Source organism: Ictidomys tridecemlineatus, chromosome 7, assembly GCF_052094955.1.
Source record: "Ictidomys tridecemlineatus isolate mIctTri1 chromosome 7, mIctTri1.hap1, whole genome shotgun sequence".
NCBI classification, from domain to species: domain Eukaryota; kingdom Metazoa; phylum Chordata; class Mammalia; order Rodentia; family Sciuridae; genus Ictidomys; species Ictidomys tridecemlineatus.
In genome coordinates this window covers 169,684,105-169,711,459 of record NC_135483.1, presented here as the reverse complement: position 1 = coordinate 169,711,459, position 27,355 = coordinate 169,684,105, and the positions used below count along the sequence as shown (strand labels likewise).

General features: G+C 46.5%; 1 protein-coding gene and 1 long non-coding RNA gene across 5 annotated transcripts in view; one reads left to right on the top strand and one right to left on the bottom strand.

Moving 5' to 3' along the window:
- The window catches only part of Nrp2 (neuropilin 2), a 115,446-nt gene that overhangs the window by 37,838 nt on the left and 50,253 nt on the right, over positions 1-27,355 (bottom strand). For all 4 annotated transcript variants that reach the window (XM_040294779.2, XM_005335095.5, XM_078017885.1 and 1 more), the window contains exons 8-12: positions 18,920-19,064; positions 16,096-16,445; positions 14,264-14,408; positions 10,321-10,437; positions 7,246-7,386 (exon numbers count right to left, since the gene is read on the bottom strand). In XM_040294779.2, coding sequence (XP_040150713.1) covers positions 7,246-7,386; positions 10,321-10,437; positions 14,264-14,408; positions 16,096-16,445; positions 18,920-19,064 — 898 coding nt within the window. The remainder of the gene's footprint in view (positions 1-7,245; positions 7,387-10,320; positions 10,438-14,263; positions 14,409-16,095; positions 16,446-18,919; positions 19,065-27,355) is intronic.
- LOC144365606 (uncharacterized) lies at positions 1,257-26,953 on the top strand. Its single transcript, XR_013424263.1, has 4 exons — positions 1,257-2,446; positions 18,876-19,084; positions 22,755-22,826; positions 26,689-26,953. It is a non-coding gene; the product is annotated as an uncharacterized LOC144365606 (long non-coding RNA).

Sequence of the window (27,355 nt, the reverse complement as noted above, 5' to 3'; positions counted from 1 at the left end):
GAACCAGGGACATCATGAAGGAGGAGTACAGACCAGGAAAAGTGCAAGGAAAGGCAGGAAACAACAAAACAAAACAAAAACAGGGAGAAGATAATGAACAAAGTGAGCACCTACTACATACCAGACACTGCACTGGGAATTTATTTACCTGATGTAATCTTCCTCGCAAAATTTAGCCCTGTGCAATCAGGATTATTTCCTCCACTTTTACAAAACAACAAACAAACAAACAACTCTTCCCCAGCAAAACAAAATGAAAAGTTGAGTCTCAGAGAACGAAAGCAATGTGACCTAGAGTATTGCCAGAGAGAGATGGAAGCAGGATTTGAACTCTGAGGGGACTGAGTAAACTAGCCAGGGCACCGCGCCTCTCATCTGGGTTGGAATCCTGACCTCAGGCTCACTAACTGTAGGAAGACTTAATCTTTCCATCTGTAAAGTGGCTGTATTAACAGCTTTACTGTACAGGGTTGTGGGGGAGGCACAGATGGAATGAGCCAGGGAAAGGTTTTATGTCGTAACAGGGACACAGTAAAAGCTCAACGAATTACTCCTATCACTATACACACCCCTCCTCTGCCTGCCTTTGTTTTATTTGGAAAGAAAAGGGGGTAGAAAGGCCACCAATAACCTGGCAAGAGGTCAACCCAAGATTCAAAAGCGAGTGTGGTTTGGCCTGAGGACTGTCAAGATGTCTTTTGTTACAAAGACGGACTCCCCAGATCTGTCTGCACCCCAGAAACCAGCTGGCCCAAGCTGTCCAACCTGCACTGCTCACCACATGTCTGCCGTCATGTGCCGTCGACAGTAAGTGAAATAAAATAGTCTCTCGTCCTGGAACATGGGGGGGACCTCAAGGGATGACTTGGAGCAGGCCAAAATGCCCCAAGCTCACTGTCGCCCTTTGCTTGAAGTTCTTCAGAGAAAGTGCTTCCACGGGCCACAAGGGCAATGTGTGGTCAAGGCCACAGCCCCAAATGCTGGGAATTCCTTCAATTTGGTCTTAAGTTCCCTGGCTGTTATTTAAGCACTTCTCCTGCTATCCCTGAGGCCACACAGCCAGTTTCTGTTCTCTGACCTAAAAACATTTTTACTTATGAAGAATTAAGACCTTTTTTAGTCTGTGCTTCCCCAGGAAACACAACCTTTGTCCCTTCAAACCGTCCCCTTTCCGGGGCTTTGATTACAGGGGTGGGTCTCCACTGACCTCTCTTCCAAGCTAAATGCTTTAGCTCTTTAAAGCCATGGTGCCCGCACCAAGATCTTGAGATGGAACATGTGCTGCGAGTGAAGACTGTTCTTCTGGAATATTCCAATTTATGGCCCACCATTGCCAGATATCAAGGAAGCTCTAAGCATATGGAGGCTGTGGAGGACTTGATAGAAAAAAAAAGGTTTGGCAAGGCCTGGGGGAGGGGCTGCTTGAGTGATGTACTTGGACTTTAAGGAAAGGCCCTTTGGATTGTCACCATGTTGCCTCAATGCAAAGACTGACTGGCGAAGCGAGAACCAGTCCTGCCTGCTGGAAGCCTCCTTCTGGTTCTTGTAGCTGATGGCCGTGCTGCTGGGGATGGACAGCTTCCAAGAAAAAGACAATGGAAAGGAAACATGTTCAGTTGCTGAGAGAGAGTGAAGAAATAATGTCCCAGAGACACAATCCCTCTCCTCCTGGACCTGACGTATTTGGGAGACACTTCGCTGGGTCCTTGACTCAAAACATCTGTGGTCGCCAACGATGCAGGGAAAACAATCGCAGGGGAATAAACAACAGGAGTTCAAAAGGGTCGGGAGGAAGCGCAGAGGACAGGGTCCTTCAGGCGTTGCAAACCTGCTGCTGTCTCTAGAAAGGTCTCTTGATATTTCACCTGGCGGTTTACGGTCCATCTGGCTTCAGCCACTTCAGTGCTGCGGGAACACGTGACCATGGTTGGCCTCACTGCCACGGATTCAATTGTGTCTCTACCTCACCAAACCCTGAAATAAATCACCAGCTTGCTCCTCCTGGCTATCACAAAGCCAAACACGCCATCTGTCCAACACACACATCTCCTGGCTAGCATCTTGCCCTCCGACTAGAGCAACCATCTGAAAGAATACTCAGTGCTGCAGGAGATACAGACTCTCAGTATAGGTCATACCTAAAACATGAGTCAGCCCCTCAGCTGGCCTCCCAAGGTCAATCTATCTCTGCTAAGGTCCTCAAATTAACAACCGGTTAAAGGAAACATGACTTGGGATGAACTCAGCAGGATGTTTTCAAGCTTTACAAGAGAACATTCTGTGGTTACGTAAGGCTTCAGGCCTGCCCTGCGCTGGAGTCTACCTGAGTTGTTCTTTGGTATGTCAGTTTTCAGGAAAAGTTCAACTATTGGGACAGTCTTCTTGTCGTCTTTGCATCTTTGTTAGCAATCCAAACACTGCTGGGGAATTCAACCAGGGAAAAGAGGTAAGAGCTTTGCTTTCCCAAGAAGCTGGAGATGTTTTCCTACCTTCCCTAAAGAAGGGCCTCTATTCTTTCCTTTTCTAGGTGAAATTATTCCTTCAATATTGACTTTTTTTTTTTAATTTTATTTTAGCCCAAGCTGTTCTTGGACTTTAATTATCCATTATGGTCTACAGCCCAAGAGATTTCTGTCCTTATATTTGCAGTGGCTGTGCCCCAGCCAAACCACAGGAACCTCTTTCTGAAGGCAACTTGGCCCAACAGCAGTCCAGTGTTTGCTGCCACTAGTTCCACCTGATATTTTGAAACCAGAGAGTTGCTTTTAAATTCAGAATCAATGTTAGCTCAATGTCAAAATTCAAGTCTAGCATAAGTGAGTTCATTCATCAATCACTTCCTTAGATTTCTCTGCAAACACCCACCCCCCAGCACCCACCCACAGTCCTCTTATGCACATTCATGGTGAATCACAGCTCTGGTCTCTGTTCTAATGGAGTTTATTCTGCGGCCCAATCTGCATCAAAACATCCCCCATGAGGAGTTAATATGTCTGTCACTTATATTTGAAGGGATAGGCACAATTTATAACATCTGGATATCAAGAGACTGGATTTATGCCTATTTGAGCTTGTTTTTGAACCCGGGGTGCTGCCCTCTCAAGTCCTTGCCTAAGCCAGGCAAAGCTCTGTCAAAACAGCGGACTATGCCAAATTGAATTTGCCTGTTTTCTTCATATCACTGTCATGATTTGAAATTATTGAGATGAAGTAACACTGTACCCGTGCTTTACCAGGTCAACCAATGTATAAAACAGCACACGTGTAAGAACACCACCCACCTGAGGGTTATGAAGCTGATCTGGCTTTATATCTTGTCTCATTCCTGATAATAATAGGGATGATAACAACAATAACTATCATTATTCTTATTGGTATCAGATTGTACTTACTTAGGATGCTCTTTTTTATTGATCAAAAGTAGCTTCTATACCATCTAATGCTGTTACTTTTTTTTACTTGACTATGGTTGCTCAGTGAAGTAGAATGATACAAAAAAATTAAAACACTGTCCACTGAACACTTCAGCAAGGATTATAGAGAAGATAAATCCCCCTAATTACTTGCTTCTTGGTTTAGACCACACCAAGAAACCAAAGCATCAGCAAGGGCTCTGAGGAGTTCTCCTGTTAATGACCAAGGGTCCTAGATCAGCAATGTCCAATACAGCACCCTGTCCCTGTGGACATGTCCCATACAGGCATTGACTGATTCAGGGTGGCTACTGTGCCAAGGGTGTAGTGAGGGCAGCAGCAGAACTGAAGCATTAGCTGCATTAATTTTAATTAATTTAAATCCAAATCTAAATATCCATGTGGTTAGTGTCTCCTATATTAAACATGGCAGCTCTAAATACCTGAGCCAGCCCTCAGAGTTTTTGCCTTGCTCCTTAAAGACCTGAGTCTGATCATCCTCTTCACAATCAAAACCCTTGAAAATATCTGTAGAAATGATGCTCGCCCTGGTACAAGGGACCCTTCTTTGTCATTGTGGCTGGAGACTAAAGGTAAGTGGCTTCTCAGAGACCATGGGCAGGCTCCTCCTCTGCCACCAGGGGTCACTGAATTTGGAACAGAGTCCCCAGAGGCTGGGATGAACATACTCCAGGCTGCTCGGCCACAAGCAAAGAGCTAAAAAAAGCATTTCTGAGTGGCTTGAAAGACTGTCTTGAAAAACAAAAACAGTGGAATGAGACCAGTGGGTGTCTTGTCAGCCTGGAGCAACCAACAGCACTGGCCAAAAGAACAGAACTAATTGCTGACTTAAAAGGAGAAGGAAGGGGGGCGAGGGAGAAAACACGAGAAAACAACTAAATCAAAAAACATCTAAGGAATGTGAGTAGTTTCCACAGACACTTCTAATCAAATGGCTTGTGTATGATATTTCAACATGACTATTTCCTCCCTTCTTTCCACGCTGTCTCCCAACCCCATTCCCTCTACCCTTGATGGAGACACTCTTCCTTACCCAAATTTAATTACTTCTGTCTACCTACCCTCTAAGGGGATAAAATACATGACACGCTCCTCAAGATGGGACCGGTCTCCTCTTTGTGGGATAGCAAAGCGTGGGTGACACAGTGGCTTTCAGGTTGACTCGGTGGCATAGCCACTGTGAACCCATCAGCATTTGCCCCACCCCCAGACGAGCACAGCTGTTTCCTTTCTCCTGCTGGCTCCCCTCAGGGCCCTGTTTTTTTTTTTTTTTTAAAGGAAAGGACCACCCCGAACAGAAAGGGCGTTCTATCTTCTGCTGAAAAGCCTGATTTTGAGTTTTGTAAGCAGAAGGAAAATGGGAAATGCAGAAACAGGGTTTTAGAATCATCCGAGGATCGAAGGAAGGACTTGAACAATATTATGATTTTGTTTCCCTGAGGCGGGTTACAAGTGCCACTCTTCCAAACTTCAGGGATTCCTCTGAAAGAGCAAGATAATTGTTTTCCTTCTCAGTATCTTAAGGGAGGAACAACATTGGATCTAGCAGTTCCTTATGGCCCTAATATTTTCAGTTCCGTCCATTCAGCCAAAGGCTGAGATTCTGCCCATTTTGTGAATTTGCTCTGAAAAGCCCCCCCAGACGTCATCGTGGCATGAATCAAGTGGAATGGGGACAAAGACTAGAATTCCCAACCAGCAGCAAAGGTCAATGGGTAGGACATTCAGGTGGGGACCAGCACTGGACAAGGAGGGGCAGGTAAAGGGCAAGAATGGTACAGGCCAGAGTCTCAGGGAGGTGACTTAAGCTGTTCCAAAACTGCTACCTGCTAAGTGGCTTTGTCGCCTGGACAGGACTGGCATCAGAGATTGTTGGGCAAAATCTCCTTATAAGAGCGAAAGAGAAGGGGCCAGGATTATTAGAAAACAACCTGAAGAGGGACATTGAATAAGAGTCAGTAAATTTCCTCACTCTACAGAGAGCCCGTGTGCAGCCCTTTATTCAAAGTGCCTTTGCCAAGCCGTACCTTATCCACACCCTCACAGACACCCCCCCAACTCATAGGGACCACAAACTGTGCTTGTTCAGACACGAGCTTGTTCTGCACATGAGCACACACCTTACCAGCCTCCCCTACATTCAGAGAAAAGATGGGGGTTGGGAAAACCCACCAATTAATTGGACCCAGTCTCAAAGGGGAGGAAATGAAATGAAAAATCCAGGCTGGGTTATAAAAATAAGTAATTTTTTTCCCCAACATGCAGGAGGCTCATTATTTTAATTAAACATTATTGCAGTGAGTGAGGGGGGAGGGCGATTAAGGCTGGGACTGGGGTGAGTGTTCTCTCCTGTGCCTGAGGCCGTGGGCATCTTCAGATACTCATCTCTCTGAGCACTCAAATGCTGAAGAGATAAACACTTGAAATATGAAAATGTTTTTCTCCAGAGCAGACGCTGTGACCCTCCAGGAAACCAAGAGTGGGCTGTGTCAGAGGCTGGCCCAAGCGCTCTCCTAGGGACTGTCCTACTGCTCTTCCCGGGGGACAGGGGACACCTCCAGCCCTTGGGTGAGGGGCAGCAGAGCAATTCTGAGGAAGCTGGCAGCAGGAAAGCCCCTTCCCCCTTTTATTTTCTAGCTTTATCCCATTACATACTAGTAACATTTAGTCTACTAAATTTCCAGAATTAACCCCTTTCCTCTCAAATGCTTATAGAGAAGTCTAAGTCCAGGCTGGAGGTGTAGAAAAATGGAAAGGTATAACGAGTAGTGTGCTGGATCAAGTGTACCAGTTAGTGAGAGTCCCTTGTTAAATTTTCCGGAATTTTGCAAGGAAGTTAAATGTAATCATTATGATAAATGAAATCACATAAAATTACAATAAATCATATTAAAAACAAAAGGTAATAAACATCCCCCAAACCACACTTCCTAATTATTTTAATACAATTTGGCCAGTATCTTGCTTCTCAGGTAATTTATAGCCGTAGCAACTCTACAATAGAAAACCTCTCCCTCATATCCTGTGCCTCTAAACTCTGCCTCCAATGCTGTATCAGTGGCTGGAACAGAATGGACAGCAAGAACATTTACACCACCGAAAGCGGCAAACATTACAAGCACATTCTTTTTTTTTCCCCAGCCTTTGGAAAGTTGTCAACGTTGACGGGAACACCACTAGGAAATCATTCAATGGTGGAAAAGTTAGACAACTCTTGCTATTTCCTGTTTAGAAAGGCTGATGGCATCTGGCTCTCTGAAACCAAAGGGTGAACTTAACCTGCCAAGTGTCGTCGGGCAGCTCTGCTTGTGCACCCATGGGTGTCACATCTGGGACACCCATGGGTGTGGCAGCATTTCAGTCCCTTGATTTGCTAGGCTCCAGAAGGGGTGATATACTCAGAGTATCCCTCAGAGTCAAAGCCAGTGGCTTCCCAATGAGCCACTTTGGGAACGATACCAGGAGAGGCTCTGTGATAGTGGCAGCCATGCTGGCTGTGGGAACGAGGACACCGGATGACTCCTCCCATCTCCTGGGACCTCCCAATGCTCCTTCTTTCTTTTTCTTTTATCCTGGTCTCTCCCTCCCCCTCCCCGATGCCAGGCTGTGCTGTAATCACAAGTGAGGGCTGGAACCAGCCAGCAACTAGTCTGTGCGATGACGTCTGCAGCACAGACTGGTGGTTTGTGGGCAAGGAACAGAGAATGGCTCTGTGGTGGGAAGTGATGAAGCTTGCAGGGGGAGCTGGGGCTGGAAAACATGCAGCAGGCTGGCCTCACGTCCTTCCTCTCCCAGCCTTCAGTTGGCTCACCTGGAAATGTCCGGTCGCTGGGGCTGGAGCTGCTGGTCCAGGTGCTTCTGAGCCACTTGGCATGGTCATACATCCAACCACAGGGCTCCTCGGGGAAATCGAAGTTGCAATTGAATCCTGAAGGGAGCTGCAAATCTTTGTCTAAAGGGGGAGAAAAAAATAACCCAAAGGAAGGCAAATGAAATGGGTCCAGAGAACAGCCACAGTGGTGCTATTTAAATGGCTGGCAAGGCCTGCCTGCCGAGCAGAGAAAGAAGTGGCTCCCTTTGCTTATTCATTTAACTCATCTTGGCGATCGCTGGCTTTCGGGTCAGGCTTTGGTCTCATCCTTCCCAGGCATGAAAGCCAAGTCTGCCAGTGGTTCCCATAGTAAGCAATTATAAATGAGGCCACCAAATGGCTTTAGGCTCTAATCGGCCTCTTCTGTCTACCTCGAGAGCAGACAAATGTGAAAATTGCTGTTCCCTAAATGCCAGAGAAGAATGTCTCCCCAGTGCCTCAGTGGAAGGCTGGCTCCCAAAATGTAGCATCTCATCTCCTGCCAACCTGGTTCTCAGAGATGGTGGGGCAGCCAGTTAGCATCCAGAGAGGCTGGAATGCCTGGGAGGTTCTGGCCAGAGAAATAGAAAGAGGCCTCAGGAACAAGGCGGGCTTGTCTGCCACCCTTCACCTCTGGGTGATGCATCTCTTATTTCAGAAGACCAGGACAGTTTGGCAGCTCCAGGCGGGCAATTTAACAAGTTAGGAGCAAGACGAAGGGGCCAGACCAGCAGGCCACCCGGCTCCGTGGTGACCAGGAGAAGAAATCATTTTATATTGTGAAGTCCCCAAAGGTTAGAATCCCAGGGGGAGGTGGAGAATGCTTTCCTTGTGGAAATCTAAGAACTGATTTCACAAATGGCCTGACCCATCTGCTCGGGAGGTTCATCTGCCTCAGCCTGAAGACTGATCCAAGAGGGTTTCTTTGGGGTTCCATCCAACTCCAAAAATCTAATATGAGCTAGTGTCGAATACATGATTAAGTGAGGGTTGCGTGGAGGTGGGAAAAGAGAGGAAATGGGAATCCAAATGTGGAACGGTGCCAGCAGTGGCTGCAGAGACAGCGGAAAAGTGCTGGCTGAGGCTGGCAGTAGGGAGGAAGTGGGGTCTTTGGCCTTCTCACTTCCCTTCCCAGGGTTCCCAGAGAGGAATTTCCGTGGGGAAGGTTCAGAATGCAGGTTAGGAAGTCTAAAGGGAAAAACAGAACTGGTAGAAACAAATTGCTCACCATGGGACTGAGGAGCCTTGTGTCTAGGGGGACAGGGTGCTGCTGACCTCAGGAGCAGGAGGCAGATGACCAGTAGATTCTGTTTTTGTGCCTCCCCTTCCCAAGAGAGAATATTTAATGTTTGCCCACCCTTGGCCAAAGTCAGCTTGAGTCAAGAAGAAACACATGGAATCTATTACAGAAGCATCAACCTGTGGCTTGGAAAAGTCGGCCCTTAGCCCTCACCATCCCCTTCTCGCAACAATTTCTGAAAGTCTATTTTTCCATTGAAAAATATAGAGTAATTCAATATACCATAATTCCTCTCTAATGTTTACATGCATACTCTATCTCAGGAACCAAATTCCACAAAAAGATCTTTTGCTAAAAAGGAGGAGGGAGGCACCATCAAAGAAACCTCAAATCAAACAAACCACTATAAACGGTAAAATTATATTAAAAATAAACTTCTGAAAATCTGCTGCAGAACCCTTAAATTTTCAATTTGGATTGTCATTTGGATAGAATCCCCACCCTGGGGCCCCCATCAAGCTAACTCTATGAATCTAATATCGTACATTAACTCCCTATGCATTGCATTTTTGGCTCTCAAACTGTCTTAAACATGTCTTGGAAGATTCTCCAAGTCTCCTTCTTCTCTTCATAAAACAAAAACAAGTTCATTAAAATGTCAGGATTCTGTATTCAACCAACCCTGACCAATAGTGTCCTCCACCCACACGATATACAAAAGCACATTCCCTAAAGCATATGTATTAAATTATCATTTTCCAGTCACACAACTTCAGCATTTATTTTTGGCTTTCCTCCCATTCTTCTTAGTAGCCCTTTCTTGGAGCCATCCCCCCGCCCGCCCCACCACCCTGATCTGTGCAGTTCTTCATACTATCAAATGGCTGTGTGTGTATTTCACCATCTACCTATGTCTTTATGTTTTTTCCTCGGGTCTCTTTGCCAATCTCTCCTCGTTTTGTTTAATGAACATTTAATGGTGATCAGTAATTTACTGTGAATCAAGGCTGTCAAACTCAAGATTCTAGCCAGAAATGCCAGGTGTCCCGAAACACGTGATTTATTCGGAATGTCCTAGTACTTGATGACCTTTACAGTATGATTTAAAATGTGACTGACTTTTGGGCTCAGCCAATTACTATTTTGTCTAACTTGGATTTGCTTACAAAATGAAATAAAAGGCATACAGGTTTCCCTTGTGAAGAGATGATCCCCAAGCAAGGGTCTCTGAGTTTTAAACAACTGGTTCAAGATGCCTCTTCACACTTCTGCCCCTGCCTCTGGCCTGCACTCCATGATGGAGGATGTGATACACTACCTTGGAGAACCATCCCTGTTATACCACCTTCTTAATCCAGCAGTGGTGAAAGACACAGGGAAATGCAATAAAGTTATGGTCAACTGGTGAATTAGCCCAACTACTACGCTCCAGAGACATCACCAGATGACTGTACTGCGGAGACACAGATTAATGAATTTTAAGGCTGGGAATGGCTTTCCTTTAATAGGAGAAGCACAGTAGTAAGGGCTTAACCATGACATTTCTCCTAGGAGGTTTTCCTTGGAGGCATGTTATCTTAGCTGATGACCAATGGTTTCTCACCTACTGGTTACAATATCTGAATACTTCTAGATTCACTGTTTGAAGCCTTTTAGTAGTTGTACCTCCCTAATGCCTCCTCTAGGACTCTCTGGATCTCTGACCCAGGATACCCCAAGTCCTTGCCCAGTCACAGACCAGCCCAACTTTGATAGGTCCATCCCAGATGCAATACGACATCCACCCTGATCCTTACCATCCTCAAAGCTGCAGTTCTCCCCACACTCTGTGGCCTCCTCGTCAATGGGATAAGGGGTGGTGGTCTCTTCGATCTTCGTGGTGGGTCCTAGAGTCTCGACTGTTGGCTTTGAGTCTGTGCAAAGACAAAGGATGAGAACGTTAAAGCAGTTTGCCCTGAAATGCCCCAAAGATGCCCCCAAACTCTTTCCTAAGTGTGGGCTTTTGAGAATGAAAGTGAAGATGCCCACATGTGCAAAAACCACTCAAGTCACCTGTGTTTGCTGTTGACGGGCCCGGAGCATGGCCTGAGTCCAATGAGAAGGATCTGGAGCTGCAGAAGCAGCTGTGCCCTTGACTCTACACCAAGGCCTCAAGCAAGGCCAGTACAAAAGGCCTCCTCTCCATCAGATGAAACTTTCCAGAAAGCTAATTCTACAAAACACCCTATGGGGCCATCTATAACAGAGTAATCAGGAGCACTATCCCCAAAGCCATAAGAGAAACCCAACACTTGGGCACCTTGGGCAGTGTGATCCAATGTTGTGTTCATGTTTGCCCCAAACCAGATGGATGAGAATATGGACTTCAAGAAACTCAGATTCTATTTGGTGAAAGTAATTTGGGCTGTGCCCTTGGGTCAGGGTGTGGCAAATTCAAGGGCTTCTGGGATCCAAACAGCCACTGTCAGTGAGGGAAGCAGATTGGGGATGACCAGAGAGTAAGTGGTGGTGGAGGTGGTGGCCAAGGGGACCTTGCATGCCAGGTGGAAAAGGTGACTCCATGATTGGCTCCAGCAGATTGAAGCCTGGGGAGGAGGTGACCCAGTGTGGCCAAGTCCCTCAAACCCCAAGTCGCCCCCACCCCATAAGAAGTCAAAAATCCCCATGTAAAATCTCCAGGCTTGTAAATGTTGGCAACTTATTTAAAATGCTCTAATAAGGGGCGAGGCCTGACCTGGCCGCAGGCAGTGGGTTTTGACCTGGGCTCTAGGTGATTCACTCCGCCGTTCATTTGCTTGTTTATTTGCTCATGCCAGTCATTCATTCAGCAACCATTTGGGGAATGAATGGAGCTATGAGTCAGGCCCTGGGTGGGGTGGGAAGAGTTTTGGAAACTGGTGCTCAAGCCCAAGTGTCGCGGGGTGGTATCTTCATCTCAGAGCTGCCCTCCAACAAGGTGCCCCAAAGAAGCCAATAAATCGTTCCTCCCATTTCTACACATGCTCCTTTGCACTACTGTAGGTGATTAGGCGCCTTTGTCAGGCACCCTTCAGGATACCATTTAATAAAGCCAGGAGCTGAAGGAAATTGCTAAATACGCTGAATAGCTTTTTTCACGGTCGACTTCCCACCTTTCTGCTATTAAATACTACGCACATAACCTTTCAGACGTCCCTTTGCCTTGTCTGCCTCTTGCTCAAAGTAAATAGCAAATAACCTCGAAGCGTCCTAATTTGTAAGTTCAAATTTGTCACTGTGTCATAGAATCTCAAACTCAATTGTAAAGCCAGCTGTGGGCGGCAAGGCCAGGAGTAAACATTTGGAACACAAACAAACACACTAACAGGTGAAGCGGCGCTGTCAAATTATTTAGCTTCAGCAGCTCGACCCAGCCCATTATTTTTTTTCTGTTATCCTTTTGGGGGAGAAAGAAAGAAATAAACCAAGAGTGAGTTACCAAAACAGATGGAAATTGGAAAAGCCTACAAAAGAGGAAAAGCCACATGACCCAAGAACGGATTCTGAAAATGTTAGGTAGCAAAATGGGTCAGCTGACTGGTGGAGATAAACTGAAACCCAGGGGCACTGGGTGCCAGCAGGGCAACGAGAGGGCATGGTGTGGAATGAAAGTGAAGAAATCGCACCGGTCTTCGTGCCTACAGTGTTTGTACTGGGCGCTCCAAGGTAACTGCCCATCAAACAGCAGCGTTCCCCCAAATTGAAGCCAGATGTCAGAGACTTCAAAGGGAAGTAGGCTGAGCACAGGGTAACACGCCTCAACTCTGATCTTCCAAGGGCCAGGCAGGGCTTTGAAATGGGAAACCTGCTGCTAACCATCACTAGTGCAATTTGGGGCAGGTTGGAGTTGGGAAGACAATCAGGGGAGGAGGTCATTAGCAACTGTCCAGCTGGCCAGAAAGCAGGGCCAGACTGGGAGAGAACAGGCTCAGAGGGACAGAGGACTGACCCCCCCCCCAGCAAGCTGAGTGACCTCTGACAAGTGGCTTCCTCTCTCTGGGGCTCAGTTTCCCTGTTTGTAAAAGGGGGCTTGGTCTAGCTCTGTGATTTATTTTTCAATCCATGGGTCACACTCCTCATTAGATCACAGAATGAATTTAATGGGTCATGACCAGCATTTTTAAAATCTGAGCTATAAAATTTCAGAGTGCACTCACCTAGTAAGGATAGCACTGCTTTGGGAACCTTCTGCTTCAGTTACATTTACCTATGAAAGGTTTGCTTGGTGCCAGGTAGCAATCTAAGCACTTTATATGCTTGATTTTTTTGTAATCCTCAGAACAATTCTAGGGGTGTAGATAGACTATTGTATCCCTGTTTGCCGGTTGAGAGAATAAGTCACTTGTCCACAGCTATGCAGCCAGAGACAGCAGAGCGGAAAGACTCGACATTGGCACTCTACCTCTGGAGTGCAAGCACTCAACCACACACTATCACTCCTGTGTGCACATGGATGTGCGTGCTCGTGTGTGAGGAGGGCTGTGATAGAGATTTATTTTAAATTGAGGATCATGCTCAAACACATTTGGAAGCCACTAGCCTGAAGCTCCTGGATCCTCCACAGCACTAACTCCTGATTCTAAGGCGGCTGTAAATGAAGCCGGCTTGTGCTGGAGGTGGGGTTTTCAACACCTGTGAGACGGCAGGTGGAGCAGGCTGCAGAAACCTGGGCTTCGTCCTTACATAAGGGAGAGTAAGTGTCTTTCTACCAGGATGTATCTGTTGGGGTTGCCTGCAATTCCCAGGTGACAGAGGCTAACTTGGGCACGCCTCAACGGGGCTCCTCAGAGCCCTTGTAGCGGGCCTACAGGCAGCACTTTTCTCCCTGGGAGCCAAAAGCACTTCTCTGACATGCCCTTATTAATCCTTCATGCCATCCTGCTGGGAGAGCTGGTGACAGGCAGGGCACAGACAGGAAAATGGGGATACCTGGGGCCCTGGTAGGGAGGGGCAGGACAGCTCAGCCTGCTGGCTGCTCCTGCCTGCACTGGGTTGGGTCCCGAGCCCCAGGTGGCTCCTTCAAGTTCATTGTGGCAGACAGTGAGTGAGCGAGCGCTGTGTGAGATCTAGTGCCAGCTCTGTAGAGGGAGGGGGGCCAGTGCCTGCAGGGGAGGTGGGGTCTGACTCAGAAGGGTAGAGCCCTGCCTTGGAAACAAGGAAAGGTGGGTGAGCTCAGCAGGCCTCACCCTCAGAGGAAGAGTTAGAAGTACTGCCCTGGGCCTGTGCCACCTGACGGGCACAGGAATGAGCAACACTCAGGCTGCACTCTGGGAAGAGTTCCCATAGGCTGCCCTGCAACAGGGTCCCTTCTGAGCAAATAAATGCCTTTTACAGATGTGGCTCTGAAATGAAAATGCTGTCTTTTAGCCACTGACATCTGGAGGCCAGATTCAGACATAAACCGATTACTTTATTATCATGAGAGTATTTTTTCTGCCCTAAATCAACAGCCACAGCCCTCTGGCCTGAAGAGCCAGGGTCTAATTGAATTGGGGTGGGAGGTGTGTGGTTATGACTTGTTTGTGCCAGACTCGGGTTGGAGAACTGAAATGATCCCTTAAAAAGGCCAACACATCCCTTGAGAAACCGTCCCAATCCAGAGGTGGTCTGAGCACATGGCAGGGGACGGGGTGGCTGCTCCCGCCAACCCCTTCCAAGGCATTCTGAGATACCAGGGTCACAAAACCATGTAAGTGAGACTGCAGAGGATAGCAGCCTTACCTGTCCAGTCGCAGCCTAGCACCTCCAGCCGCATGCCAATGCCCGCCGGAGACCACCTCTCTGGGTACACCCTCACATACTGTGCTGGAACGGGGTCGAACCTTCGGATGTCGGGGGTGTCGTAGTGCATGTTCCCTTCAAACAGCTGCAGGGAGACCAAGCCATCAGATCTTCTGGTGTGGGATCTCTCCCTGCTCACCCTCTCCCCCACCACAACCAACCCAGAAGGCAGTTCGTGGTTGGTTCATGGGACGTTATGACTGACAGGGGCTTCATTTTTCAGACCAAAGTACTCCCCTCATTTATGAGAAAATGAGGGACCCATAAATACAGAAAATGGGGAGCAGATAAAAGTGGCAAAAATTGTCAAGTGATGTCTATTTTCCTGGGCTGGACACTGAGGATTCGGGAAAGAATAAGGCTCCGAATGGGTTTGAAGCTGAACTTGGTCAGAGAGAAAAGACAGCCTTCTCTCTAATGCATGAAGGAAGCCTCTGCTGACCAGCAGTCCCCTGAGAGCCTGAAGGCAAACGACCACTCCAATGTCTTCGGGTCACACACTGCCCAAACCTTTGTTTAGCAGAGATAATTCTATCAGGAGAGACCTCACCTAGCATCCTGATGGAGAAAAGTGATGGAGGTGGGCAGCCCTGGTTGAGGTTGGGTGGGACCCCAATCCAGAGCTACCTTGGGGTCCCTCCTCTAGGGGAAGGGCAGGTGTTGGGGTGGTGAGGAGCTGAGTAACCTCCAGGAGTGCTGTTGCTGGACCACCCTGGCTGCAGGGTTCCCAAAGTGGGGCACTATCTCAGGGAGGCCAGGCTGTGACCCTGGCCGAGATCACCTCCTTTTACAAGCAAAGCCAGGGTCAGCTGTCCCCGGGGAAGCCTGTGGTTCAACCTCTCCATCCAATGAAGTCTCCAGTGACCAAACCCAGAGCTTTTCCAAACCTCTGAAATCGTGAGTCGGGAGCTGATACCAGCATTGCAAAACCTCCAAACCAGGCCTGGCCTTGACATTCGGAATGGAAACATTTCCTTCAGAAAGGAAGCTGACCAGAGACGTGCAATATGACTTTCTTTTTTAGGGGCCCTGCTCTTCTGAGGAAAATGAGGATAACGTAGAAGGGAGGATCAGAGCAAGAGATGAATCTGAAGAAGGACAGAGGCAAGATGTTCTCTCCCGGCCTTCGCCTCTCTGATGGCAGTGGGTGGGCTATCTGGCCTGAACTTCTGGCCTGGAGTAAATTTCTCTCTGTTCTTCCTTATGAGAGGCAGGAAAGATCTAAGCAGTTAAAACTAGGAAAATACAAAGGAGTGCAGCAATGTTTTTTAAAAAAAAAAAAACAGTTATTTTTGGAAGTAAATCCCTAGTTTCTATAGTTTGGCTTCCAGCAACCACATCCTCTTGAGGTGTCTGGCCAATTTCAAGGAAACTCCATCTGACAGAGGGTGTGAAGGGTGTTAAACTTTATAAACAGGTAGTGTGAGTAGGGTTAGGTGTTTGGATTTGAATCGGACTTATAGTTTCTGAATCGTGGGCTTGGACACAGGTAAACTGTGTGACCCTGGTTAGGAGATAAAGCCTCAGTTTCATCATCTCTAAAATGGGAGCAATGGAAGGACTGTCCTTGTAGAGAGCCTGTGGGGTTAAGAGAATCTAAATAAGGTAATACGCACTATGACTGGCACAAAGTAATCTCTCAATATTTGCGTTATTGGATTGCAGAGGTTTGATGATGGCTGTTGGATGAGAAATCAGCACTCCCAACTCCTTGCACCCCACTTAGCCTCTCTATTTGGGGAATGCTACAGAATCCTCCCAGGATGGCCTACCTTTGGCTGCTGGGTTCTGGGGTCTTGGATGTATTCCCAGTCCTTGCCATTTAGGCTGTAGGAGACTTTGAACTTGCGCACAAATGCCCTGGCTTCCACTGCTGTGATGCTGTCTCCTCCACGGGCTCCCTGGATGATGATGCCTTTCACTGTCTTGGGTGCTCCCAGGTCCACCTGAAGCCACTCCTCACCTGGCTGTGCCTGAGGGATTCGAGGGAACCAGCCTGAGCGGCTGCTGACCAGGCGGGCAGCGCTGGGGCTCCATAGGTACTCGCGGGTGGAGGAGGCGGAGATTTGGGAGTCTGCGATGAGGCCCGAGAGCATCCCCAGCATGTTGGAACAAGGGGCATCTGTGGAGAGAAAATGGAGGTCATGGCTGACCCGCACAAACTGAAGACCATCCCCCTATTAGTAGGGAGCTGCAAAAGAAGCCCACGCAAATACTTTGTTTGGATCAGCACTGATTTCTCTGCATTCTGAAGTCCTATAGCACAGTGATTCAAAGCCTAAACTTGGAGCCAGACTGCCTGGGTTTGTGCTCACTCTGCTACCTACTAACTGATGTCCTTGGATAATTTTTAAATTGTTCTGTTGCCTCAGTTTCCCCATTTTGAAAGGGGAGGTAAGAGTCACACCTATTTCTTGGGGGTTGTTGCGAGGATTCTATTCATCACTATGTAGCAGCCCTGAGGACAGTGCCTGGCACTGATGGCTGGTAGCTGTTTGTATTTATGGCTTTGGCCAAGGCCTCTCAGAGTGCATGACTGTGCATCCTTTCCAAGCCACTAGTCCCTTCTGACTCTCTCAAACACCATGAGCACAGGGGAACCCAGCAAAACATTGACTTCTTCTTTCTTAGATGATCATTTTGCTGACTAGATGGAAACATTCCTGGGGTCAGTATCAGATCTTTACTTCCACATGTGTATGGAAGCTCTCTACTGCCTGAGGCTGTTCCTACCACCTCAGAGCCCTTCCCCTCAGTCTTCACTAGGTACCCTTTACTCACCCCAATGCATGAGTGTCACATTCTCAGAAAGGCCATCCCCAATCTTTGAATGCATATAAATTAAGTCTTGTTCCTTCTCAGAACATCCCGTTCTTTCCCCCATATACAACTTTGCTTATAATGACACATACTTGAATTTTTTTTCTATCCTGTCTACTAACCCTAAAGCTCCATGATGCTAGAGACCTCATTTGTTTTCCTCACTTCTCTAGCTGCAGTACCCAGGGTGTGGCCTCACACACAGCCTTTGTGGAGTGAATGAGGAGTGCAAAATATATGAATCGTGGTGTTGGGCAGGGCAACAGCAAATGTGTATTAAACTTATGAAAACTGAGTAGATTAAAAAAGAAAAGATCCTTCAAGTTGCCTCCCTTTTCCAAATTCACTGGTTCTTTCTTTTCAATCTTCCAGAAAGTGAATCTTCACTAAATCTTTGCTAATTAGCCTTTGCTGGCCTGGAACACCAACACAAAGGATCAGAAAACAGCTTTCTGTGTAGGATCAGGGTGAACAGCTTCCAGGAGAGGGAAGCCAGATCTTTCTGTAAAGGTGTTAAGAGCAGAGAATTTGTATTGAGAAATTGTGGGTACAGGAACCACCTGCCGTTGGGTGGTTTGGGTCAAGCTGTTTGTTTCTTTGAGCCTTGGTTTCTACATCAGCACCTGCCCCACTCACCTCATAGGGCTGTTAGGAAGAGTGGGCAAGATAATGTACAAGGAAGGGACAGGAATGATACAGAGGCTGTACTAATGCAAGGAGTTTAAACCAGAGTGCCCACACAGGGCCACACCCTGGAACACTCCCTGTCAGAGCTGGAATAACCCGGGGGCAGGCAGGTGGGTGGATGTACACTGAAGACCCTTCCAGGTCAAAGAGGCAGCTTGCCTGCTTTGGGGGGAGTCCATAAGACAAGGGATTGGACTGGCGCTAGATGGCTGGCGCTGGTCTAGCCACCATGGTGTTTTACCCAGACCACTGTATCAACTTCCCAAAGACATCCAGATAGCACTCTGGCCTTTTCCAATCTTAGCTCATGTGAGCACCTGTTTTTCCTTCACATATACCCTCCATGCCCTCCTTTCTCTTTTGGTCCTTCTCACCACACAGTGCCACTGAGCAACCTGAGACCACTGCCAGGTATACCTACCCTCCCTTCTTCACCAGGTAATGCCTGTCTGCCTTCTGCCCTCTGACTTCGATCATCAACTCCCGAAGGAAGTCCCCCTAGGCCCCCTGGGCTGGGTCAAATCCCATGAGCCCATATTTCCAAACATAATTTGGGAAACATAGTTTATTCTAGTTTTAATTTTACATCTATTCTTAGGTTTGCTTGCTTATTAATATCTGCCTAACTCATCCGTAATAGACACACAGAACTGGGTCTGTGTAGCTCTTGGCTCTGGCTTGAAGCAGCTCAGAGGACTATTTGAGAGCAGAGTCTTTGGATTCAAATTGCCCAGAGTCAAACCCTGGCTCTACCATTTACTGGTTGAGTGATCAAGCTCTTTACCTATTGGTTTCCTTATCTATAAAGCAATAATAATGACATCTACCTCAAAGAATCATTATAAGGATGATAAAAGATAATCTATTTTAGATGAGAATTAAACCTGGCTCCCAGTTAGCTTTCCATGAGTTTTAGCGAGTAGATGCTTAAGAAAAATATATTGGATGAGTGAATGAATAAAAAGATGAAGGCTTATGGGACTTGAGTCCTCAAACCAAGCCTCCAGGACAGTCTTGTGGTACAACCATACAGTTTCTGAAACAGGGAGCAGAACCCAGGATTGGTCAGTGATGCAGTCCCCACCTCACCTGTGACCCGACAGCCGAAGAGCTCCAGGCGGAGCGCGATGCCCGAGTGCCAGGTCTGTGGACGGATCCTGATGAACCTCGTTAACAGCGGCATGTGGAGTTTGTTCAGAACGACCTCGGTGGCATCATTGTTGGCTTGGAATACCTGCAACAGAAGACACGAAAGTAAGTTCCTGAGATCCTGGTTGGTAATGTAGCCACCCGAACAGGCTTTGAAGTGGGTTGAAAAGTTCTGTTGAATTTTATTTCCCTCAAGTCTAAAGTAACCATGAGGTTTCTTGATGTGGGTTTATTTTACAACACCATGAAAAAAAATTAATTTCTCACACTGCTCCCACTTGGAAAACAATAAATAGTCTTCACAAAAACATTCAGAGGGAAGGGAAATTTTGTCTCTGGGCTGAAAGCAAGCAGAGGAAGGAACTTATCAGAGAAAATACTTCAGAAGCTAAGAAAGGAAAAATTAGAGTATCTATTAAAATCATTCTCCAGCTTGGATTTGATAATCCCTCTTCCTCCTGGTGTAGGCTTACAGGAATATTTGCAGGGAATTTTGTAATTATAAAGTGTTTCACATTTTTTTTTTTGATGGTTACTTAGACACTTTCCCACTCCATGAGTGAGAGAGTGGGTGAGGGGGCCCGGTCTACTGCCAAGGTCCCTGGGTTAGTCAATACTTTCTTGCATCTCTCTGGTCTTTGTTGTAGGTCATGGTTGCAGGTGGCCCCTCAGAGTCCTGCTCCACTTCCTCTTACTCTAGTCCCTACCCTGTCATGAAATCCATCCCTGTCCCCAGCTGACCAATACGTCTCTTATGGGAGGAAAGGCTTTTTGGAGTAGTTTCTGATCCAACATGGTAGACGCAAGTCCTGGCTTACCAGATGGCCCAAATCAATAACTGCCATATGGACCTTATGCTTTTTTTGTGCTCTCCATTTAAAAAAAAAAAAAGTAACTGGAGCAAGTATATGTGAGTTTCTCTTGGTTTTCCTGAATAAGGGGGAAGGGAAAAACCAGCTAACCAAACATCATTTCTAAATCATGACTGTCACAACTGTAATGGGACCCTGTAAATTTGCTTATGGCCAACTCTGCCTCAAGAAGCACCTTCTCCTGTGCAGGGGAACTAGATATGTCAGCTTATGATGACCAGGACATGCTAGGAATTTGGGGTACCAACAGGGCTGGGACAGAGGAATGGGAAACTAGTATATGTGAATGCTTTTGAGCCAGACACTGTGTAAACATAGTTGTGTCTGCAACACTCCAGGAAGCAAAGTATTATAATCTCCACTTTATTGATGAGGAAACCTAGGCTCAGAGATGCTTGTCTGAATCCAAAGCTTTTAAGCTTTTTCTTAGGTTGACTTTTGTGTCTTTAAATAACTGTGCAGTATTCATGCTGGTCGCTAGGAGTCATGGAGCCTTTATGGTCCCCAATCATGGGCTGAATGGAAGTAAAATCGCTGCCCAGTGATGTGGCCCCAGGATGAGTTTATAATCCCATCATAGAACGGCTTAGAGTGACAGCGAAGGAAAGCACAGACATTTACAGGCAGTTACCAACCTAGTCCTTTCTTCTCCATGTCCTGTGAACCCCACCATCTGCAAGCTTGTACTTAATAATACACCACGATGGTATATTTGCAACCAAATGAAAGGAAGTGGCTTATTCCAGAAAAATAAAGAAGGGCATCAGCCTACTTCTGTTTAAACTATAGTTCTTGGTGCTAAGTCCGCCAAATCTGAGGGGTTCCCACTCAGCCCGCCGAGCTTGCTGCTCCTTCTGCTCCCTGGAGAGTCCTCACACTCTGGATCCTAAGGCTGCCTGTTCCCCCTTCTGCTGTCTTGACGACATCAGGGAGCACAGAGGAAGAACTGGTGATCGTTCTTACCCAGGTTCAATTTTGCTGCTTCCTGTACAGTGATTGAGGATTAGGAGGAGAGAGAAGAAGGTAGAAGAGCCAAGGAAATAGAGAAAAGGGGTGGAGCCGTATACCTGGGAGAAGGCTAGAGGGGAGAGGTCCTGGACCCTCTGCAACCCTAATCTCAGAGAGGGACCCAAAACAAGAGGAGCACCAGCACCAAGGAAAGTCCTGGCCTTGCCATATTCTTGTTTCTTGCTGGCTTTATGCTGACAAAGGGTTCCCGGTTTTGAGGAAAGGGATGGAGGAACGGATTCCAAGGAAAAGAGATGAATCAGTTCTCCCAGAATTCAGCATGAGACAGAGGCTTTTGTTTGTTTTGCTTTGCTTTGGCAAGAAAGAAGCAAATGCAGCTCTTTGCTGATTTCAGACGGGTGCTGTGAGCAGCGGGGGGGCTGGGGGGGCTCTGGATGCTCCCTGTGGACGGTGATGGTGATGGGCATGAGGCTTCCAGCAGGAGATTCTAAGGAGTTCATGTGGGGGAAATTGCTTTATTTGCCACGTGAATATATCCTTGGAGAGCTGAGTGGATTTGAACTTGCACACAGCCACCAATCCACAGCATACACACCATGCTGGTACAGTTTAGAAACACAGCATGTCTTATGTGTTTTTAATATCCAGTTTTATCTGATCTGACCCTTTCATTCCTCAGCTTTGGCAAACAATGCCAAGAAACCCTTCCTTTTCTCCCTTCATAAGGGAATGACTGGGTAGCTGGAGCATCTTTGGGAAAATGGTGTGGGTGCCAGTGGGGTTGCATGTGAACATGGGGGTACACCTGCTGGGGTGGAGCTGATCTTCTCATGGATGCATGGGGCCCAGGTTTTGGGTGAATCCCCTCAATCTCCACCCACAGTGGCATCAGTCAGGAAGGAGGCAAGCATATGGTTGATCTCTAGGCCGTCTGCCTGTGGCTTACATGGAACTTTATTCTGCTGTTCTTTTGCTCCCTCTTCTCCCATCCCTGGAATCACATGAAGATTCTTTTCAACTTGGCTTCAAATTATCCTTCATGTTTGTGAGTCTGGTTCCTTACTGGTCTCTTGTTTGTTCTTGACTTTGTGCTTGTATATGTTCCCTATGCTCCAGGTTCTATGCTGAAGGAGCATCATCCCCACTGCCCCAACAGTACTGGGGTTTGAACTCAGGGCCTCATGCATGCTCGGCAGGCACTCTACCACTAAGCTATATCCTCAGCACCTACCATCTTCCTTAAAATTTCTACACATCTCTCACTCTGAGTGTGGTGAAGTGGACAAAAAAAAAAAAAAAAAAAAAAAAAAAACCCACAAGACCCACTGCTGAATCAAGAGAAGGAGCCAAGTTCTGTTACTAATTAGCTCAGAAGGGAGGCAAATATCTCTACTTCCTTGGGGGCCCCCACTTCTTTACTAAATGGGGGGATTGCGTGCATTGATTTGTCAGGTTCTTTCTGGCTGCTAGATTCTAAGCCTTTCTTCACAAGAGTTTTCATGAACTCCTCCAAGGGTATCCTCTTTGTGAAAAGGCATTCATTGTCCCTTATAGTTAAAGAGATCTTGTGGACAAGTGCAGTGGATTTTTTTTAATACACTTCAAATAGTGCCCACAACATGTGGTGAGTGCCCCATTCACAGGGAGAATACACCTTGTTGATGTGTTGGTTCAATAACAGTTCAAATTATTAATAACCAAGAGTAATGAATAACAATACCTTAGGCCTTACCTACTGTCTTTTGCCCAAAGATATCCAAGTGCAATTTATGAAAATCCATTTTTAATGAAATATTAAGTAGTTTCTATTTCTCCTGACCCAATGGATTTACAAGGTCTCTATTTTTCTCCCTGTAGCGCCCCTATTTATAGCTGATAAATGCTATCATATATTATACATCTTTATGACTTTCTCAATGCTTCTGTGGTTTTAGAATCACCCTTCATATGTTTTCTGATCAAATTCCCTGAGATGGATTCTTGGCTTCCAGTCTAGGCATTGCAAGGTAAGGGGTTGTGTGCATGGGAAATGATGCCAGGAAATTGGTTTTATTTCCTATTCTCTGCCGACTCACTGAATCACTACAGAAAAATCAATAAACCTTAGATACCTTGGTTTCTCCTGCAGGAAAATGTTGATAATAGGCCCATAGATGAACACTAGAGTTTACCATCACTTTCAGCTGGCTTGAATGCCTGCACAACACCCAACAAATGGGTTCTTGGCCAACTGGAAGAGTTCAGATTCTGAAAGCCATTGATTCCCAAGTCCCATCTTAAGACTCCAAATTTTTAGGTCATCAGTTTGCAGTGACATGTTCAGAATGCTGAGAAAAATAAGTGGATCTATATATATTATACCCAGAGCATCCATATATATATATTATCTCTAGACAGGCATATATCAAAAACAATGATCAAATTTAAACATCTGTTTTAAAAGCTGGAAGTCAGAGAGTATACACATTTTTATTCATTTTAAAGAAAAATACTACTCTGGTTGTTGGACAATCAGGAGTATGTTCAAGGTACCCTACCTTTCTGGGGATAGGATTAATTATGTTGTAATTATTCAATATGCATGTGGGTGTATTTGCTAAAAAGAAGAAGTTGTATTGGGCATAAAGATTTCTTGAAGTGCATCTCTGCAAACCAAGTTGAAAAAACAATTCAGGGCACAAAGTGGTCTGGATAATCCATTTGGTGCCTCACTGAATTCTGAACATAATCCAACATTTTCCAATTGATTCTTGAGACCTTTGTTTTATTTTCAGTAAGACAGAATCTGAAAACCAGCAGCATTTCATGGATTTTCTGATTTGCACCTCTGGGGGAGGGGGGTATCTGCCAAGTAAATCGGCTGCTCTCCAACACCCTAGTTGGGTTGTTATCTACACCCCCTAGGAAAGACAATCAGCATGTGCTGACTGGGCCCATGCATCCACCAGCCAGGAACTACATGGACTATTTAAAACAGTGTACAATAAAAACATTTTTTTTCTTATATATAAAATAAGAAACATCTAGCTAGAAAGCACCACTGATGTTTTTTAAGGTTATCTCTTCCCTGTTTCTCACCCACTTTTAGTCATAGCGACCCCTCTTCTGCTGACTCCTTCCTTAAATCTTGTGTGAACAGCACACACAGACTTTGGCCCCACTGAGAACAGTGCACACTGTGTCCTGCTGCCTCCTGAGGTTCTAGGCAGGGGGATTTTCTGCCTCACCTAATTCCCTTTCCTATATACTTTTCATCTTTGCTATTAGCATCCAGGTACCCTGCAAAGTAAAGATGCTACATGTCATCAATCTTGCCTCAGAGGCCAATGAGAAGATTCTGGCAAATTCTCTGAGCTCCTTGGAGCAGAGGCCCCATGAAGACTCCTGCATTAACCTGCCTATTTAACCTTCCTAAGTGAAATGGTGCCTTTAGTGGACAGATGCAGTCCCTCCTTACGTCTCCTGCATCCAATCTGAGTTAGGTTTTGGAATTCTATGTGCACATGCCTTGTCCCTTCACTACTACTACTACGGTGTTATCTACTGTTCACCTCAATCTTGCTGTAAATATCTGAATTCCTCCAGCCCCAGGGACTGCAAAGAAAGCAGGAAAATTTTTCAAAGACAACACAGTGCAGGAGCCCTGAGGTAGAAATTGTGCATGAGATGTTCTTCTGCATTTTTTAAAGATAAATATTTCTCTCCACTAATAAATGTTTCATTACATCCAAAGTTCTCCTTTTCAATCTACTTGGCACAGACATTCAAGGAGGAGGAGAGAACAAAGCAGGCAGAAAAGAAGGGTGGCGGGAACTATGGGCAGAGACTGGGGAAACCACTGTCATGTTCTGAACAGGAGTCTCAGAAACAATTGCACCAACTCATCCCGATGCCAAGACCCAGAGCCTGTCCTTCCCTCCCCCACCCTCCCTCAAATTTCCTCTAAAACCAGCCATGGGTCTACACATAAAAATAAATTGTTAATCAATGAATGCCATCCTATTTAATTAATTTGTTGCACCTAACAGGCAAGGTGGGAGTAGGGGGCCATTGCACTGGGGAAAAATGATGTTAAGGTAATGGGCTCTCCCACTCTACCCTGTTTGTAAATCATGGTCTTGACATTTCTCTCTGAAAACTCCCCCTTAAAGACTATAAAAAAAATTTTTTTAAAGCTGCCTTCATTCTAGTAGATATGGGAATTCAGCCAGACACAGAATCAGAAGGGGTGTGTGTGTGTGTGTGTGTGTGTGTGTGTGTATACATGATATATATATATGAGTTAGTCTACGGGAGGGTCGGATGGGGGCAGGGCAAAGATGCTCCCTAACAACCAAATGCTCATTTATGACTACGATGACCTCCGCTCTCCTCCCCATTTACTTTAGGGCTGTTTTTGTCATCAGGCAGTTTTCCTGCTGTGACAGAGGAGACAGAGGAGCGGGCGGTTTCTTCCTGGGGGTGGGTGGAGGTGGGTGGGATGCATGCATCCCCATCTGTGTGTGCCTTGTGGGACCGCTAGATTTAATGCAGGATTATGTTACCCCCATGGAGACGCTGAGCCCTGGAACACAGCCTACTAACAGGATTAGGGTTTCAGGATTTGAGACAGGGAAACATCAGGGAGGACAGGAGAGGAGAGCAGCTCAGGGACTGGGGCCAGAGAAGAGATGGGCTGGGGAAGAGAGCCCTGTCAAATGATGAGTGAGCTGGCAGGGAATGACCAACGTCTTCCAGGAGAGATGGAGAAACACAGACATTCTAGCTGGGTGGGATGGATCCTCCATACCTGAAAAGCTCCTGACATTGATATTGGGAGATTTATTTTCTAAGAAGGTGACTCTAACTCCCGAGTGGGCACAGGGAGCCACCATCACAGGGAATGAAGTTGTGGAGCGTCTTGGCCACCATCAAGCTTCTTCCCAGGTAGAGTCTCAGCAAACCACCCAGAATAGAATAGTGACAGTAAAGAATGTGACAATGGACTAGATGAGTTTCTTACTCCAGTGCTTCTCAGGGGTTGCTCAAAAAAGCATGTTCTCAGTCCAAGCAAAATCACAGCCCCCCTGCACACCCCCTTTATGAGTTCTTTCCCAGCAGCCCTTGTGTACAATCTCGGCCTGGGTGCATGGGGAATTCAGCATCACGACTGTCAGCGCCAGGGATGCTGGCCTCAGCTCCTGGAGACAGTTCAGCACCCATGGGAGTTGGGTGCAGCCAGCCACGGGAGCCTGATAGAGAAAAGGTTCGAGCGCATGTATAATGAAATTTTCCCTTGAGCTTCATAAGTGCAGAGGCTAAAGGTCTGAGCTCATCCAGTGGCAAATGGATAAGGGACAAATTTAATTACCTAGGGCACTGGATTCATCTCAGTTATAATGGAGGGGGGCAGATAAACTGAGGGACTTGAACTTGGAAAGGACATCGCCCCTCTTCAGAGCACACATAACCATAGTGTAGACGAACCAGCCCCACCCATGACTTCTAAAGGTTCATGTTCTTTACTGCCTCGTGGTTTGGGACATTGTCCTCATCTTTATACCACAAAGTGATTATCACAGGACTAAGAGCAAGTCAGGCATCCACCAGGAGGTATAAACAAACAAACCCTCAAATTATTAATTGGAGGAAAATTACATCCCTACCAAAAGAATGAGGCTAGGAGGGATGACATTTATCTGGGGCAGCTCAAGTGCAGGACCATTAGATGCAGGGAGAGGTCTGGATGACTTATCATGGTCCCTTCCAGGCCTGTGATTTTAAAAGAGGCAGATAAATATCCCATGGGGCCCTGTTGCTTTTTAAATTGACAACTTGCTTCTGCTCCAGAAGAGCTGTGTGGATCTAATACATTGACTCTATCTGTAGGTAGCCTCCCATCTACAGATCTCCAGGTGCCCTGCCAACCATGTCTGTGGCACCATTCCATTTGAGTGGATGGAAACACTGAGGCATGGAACTGGGAAGAGAGATCTCCAGGGTCACACTGTGCATTATCTGAGAAGATCTGAAAATAGACGCCATGTGCTTCTAACTCTTCGCCAACTGAATTGGGGGTCTGGTCTTCTGATACTACTCTCTCCTTCCAAGTCTCTGATTTAAAAAAAATGATTTGTTGTCATTTAGAAAATAAATATTGGACAGAGAATGTTTGAAGTTGGGGTGATTATTTGTTTTGGTGGGATGTGGCCAAATCAAACAAAAAGCAACTTGATTTCAACTCTCCATTCTCCTGATTCTGCGATGGAGCCCAAACTCCAAAATGCCGAGCCTTGTGTTCTAAGCCCAGGCTGTGCAATCATGACTTTCCTTCAGACCTCCACAAAACCCCATCTCTCCAGGAACATGCACGCCTCTCAGCCCTTAGACTGAACAGCTAGGAAGCCAATTACCCTCCAGGTACAAGATGAGAAGCAAGGCCTGGGCAGAGAGATCACCTGTCTGCAAATTAAATCCTTTCACGGGAACTCCATGATTCCCCTGTCTCTAGGGCGAGTCTCAGTCTCTGAGAGCTTCAATTCAATAGGTGGAACGC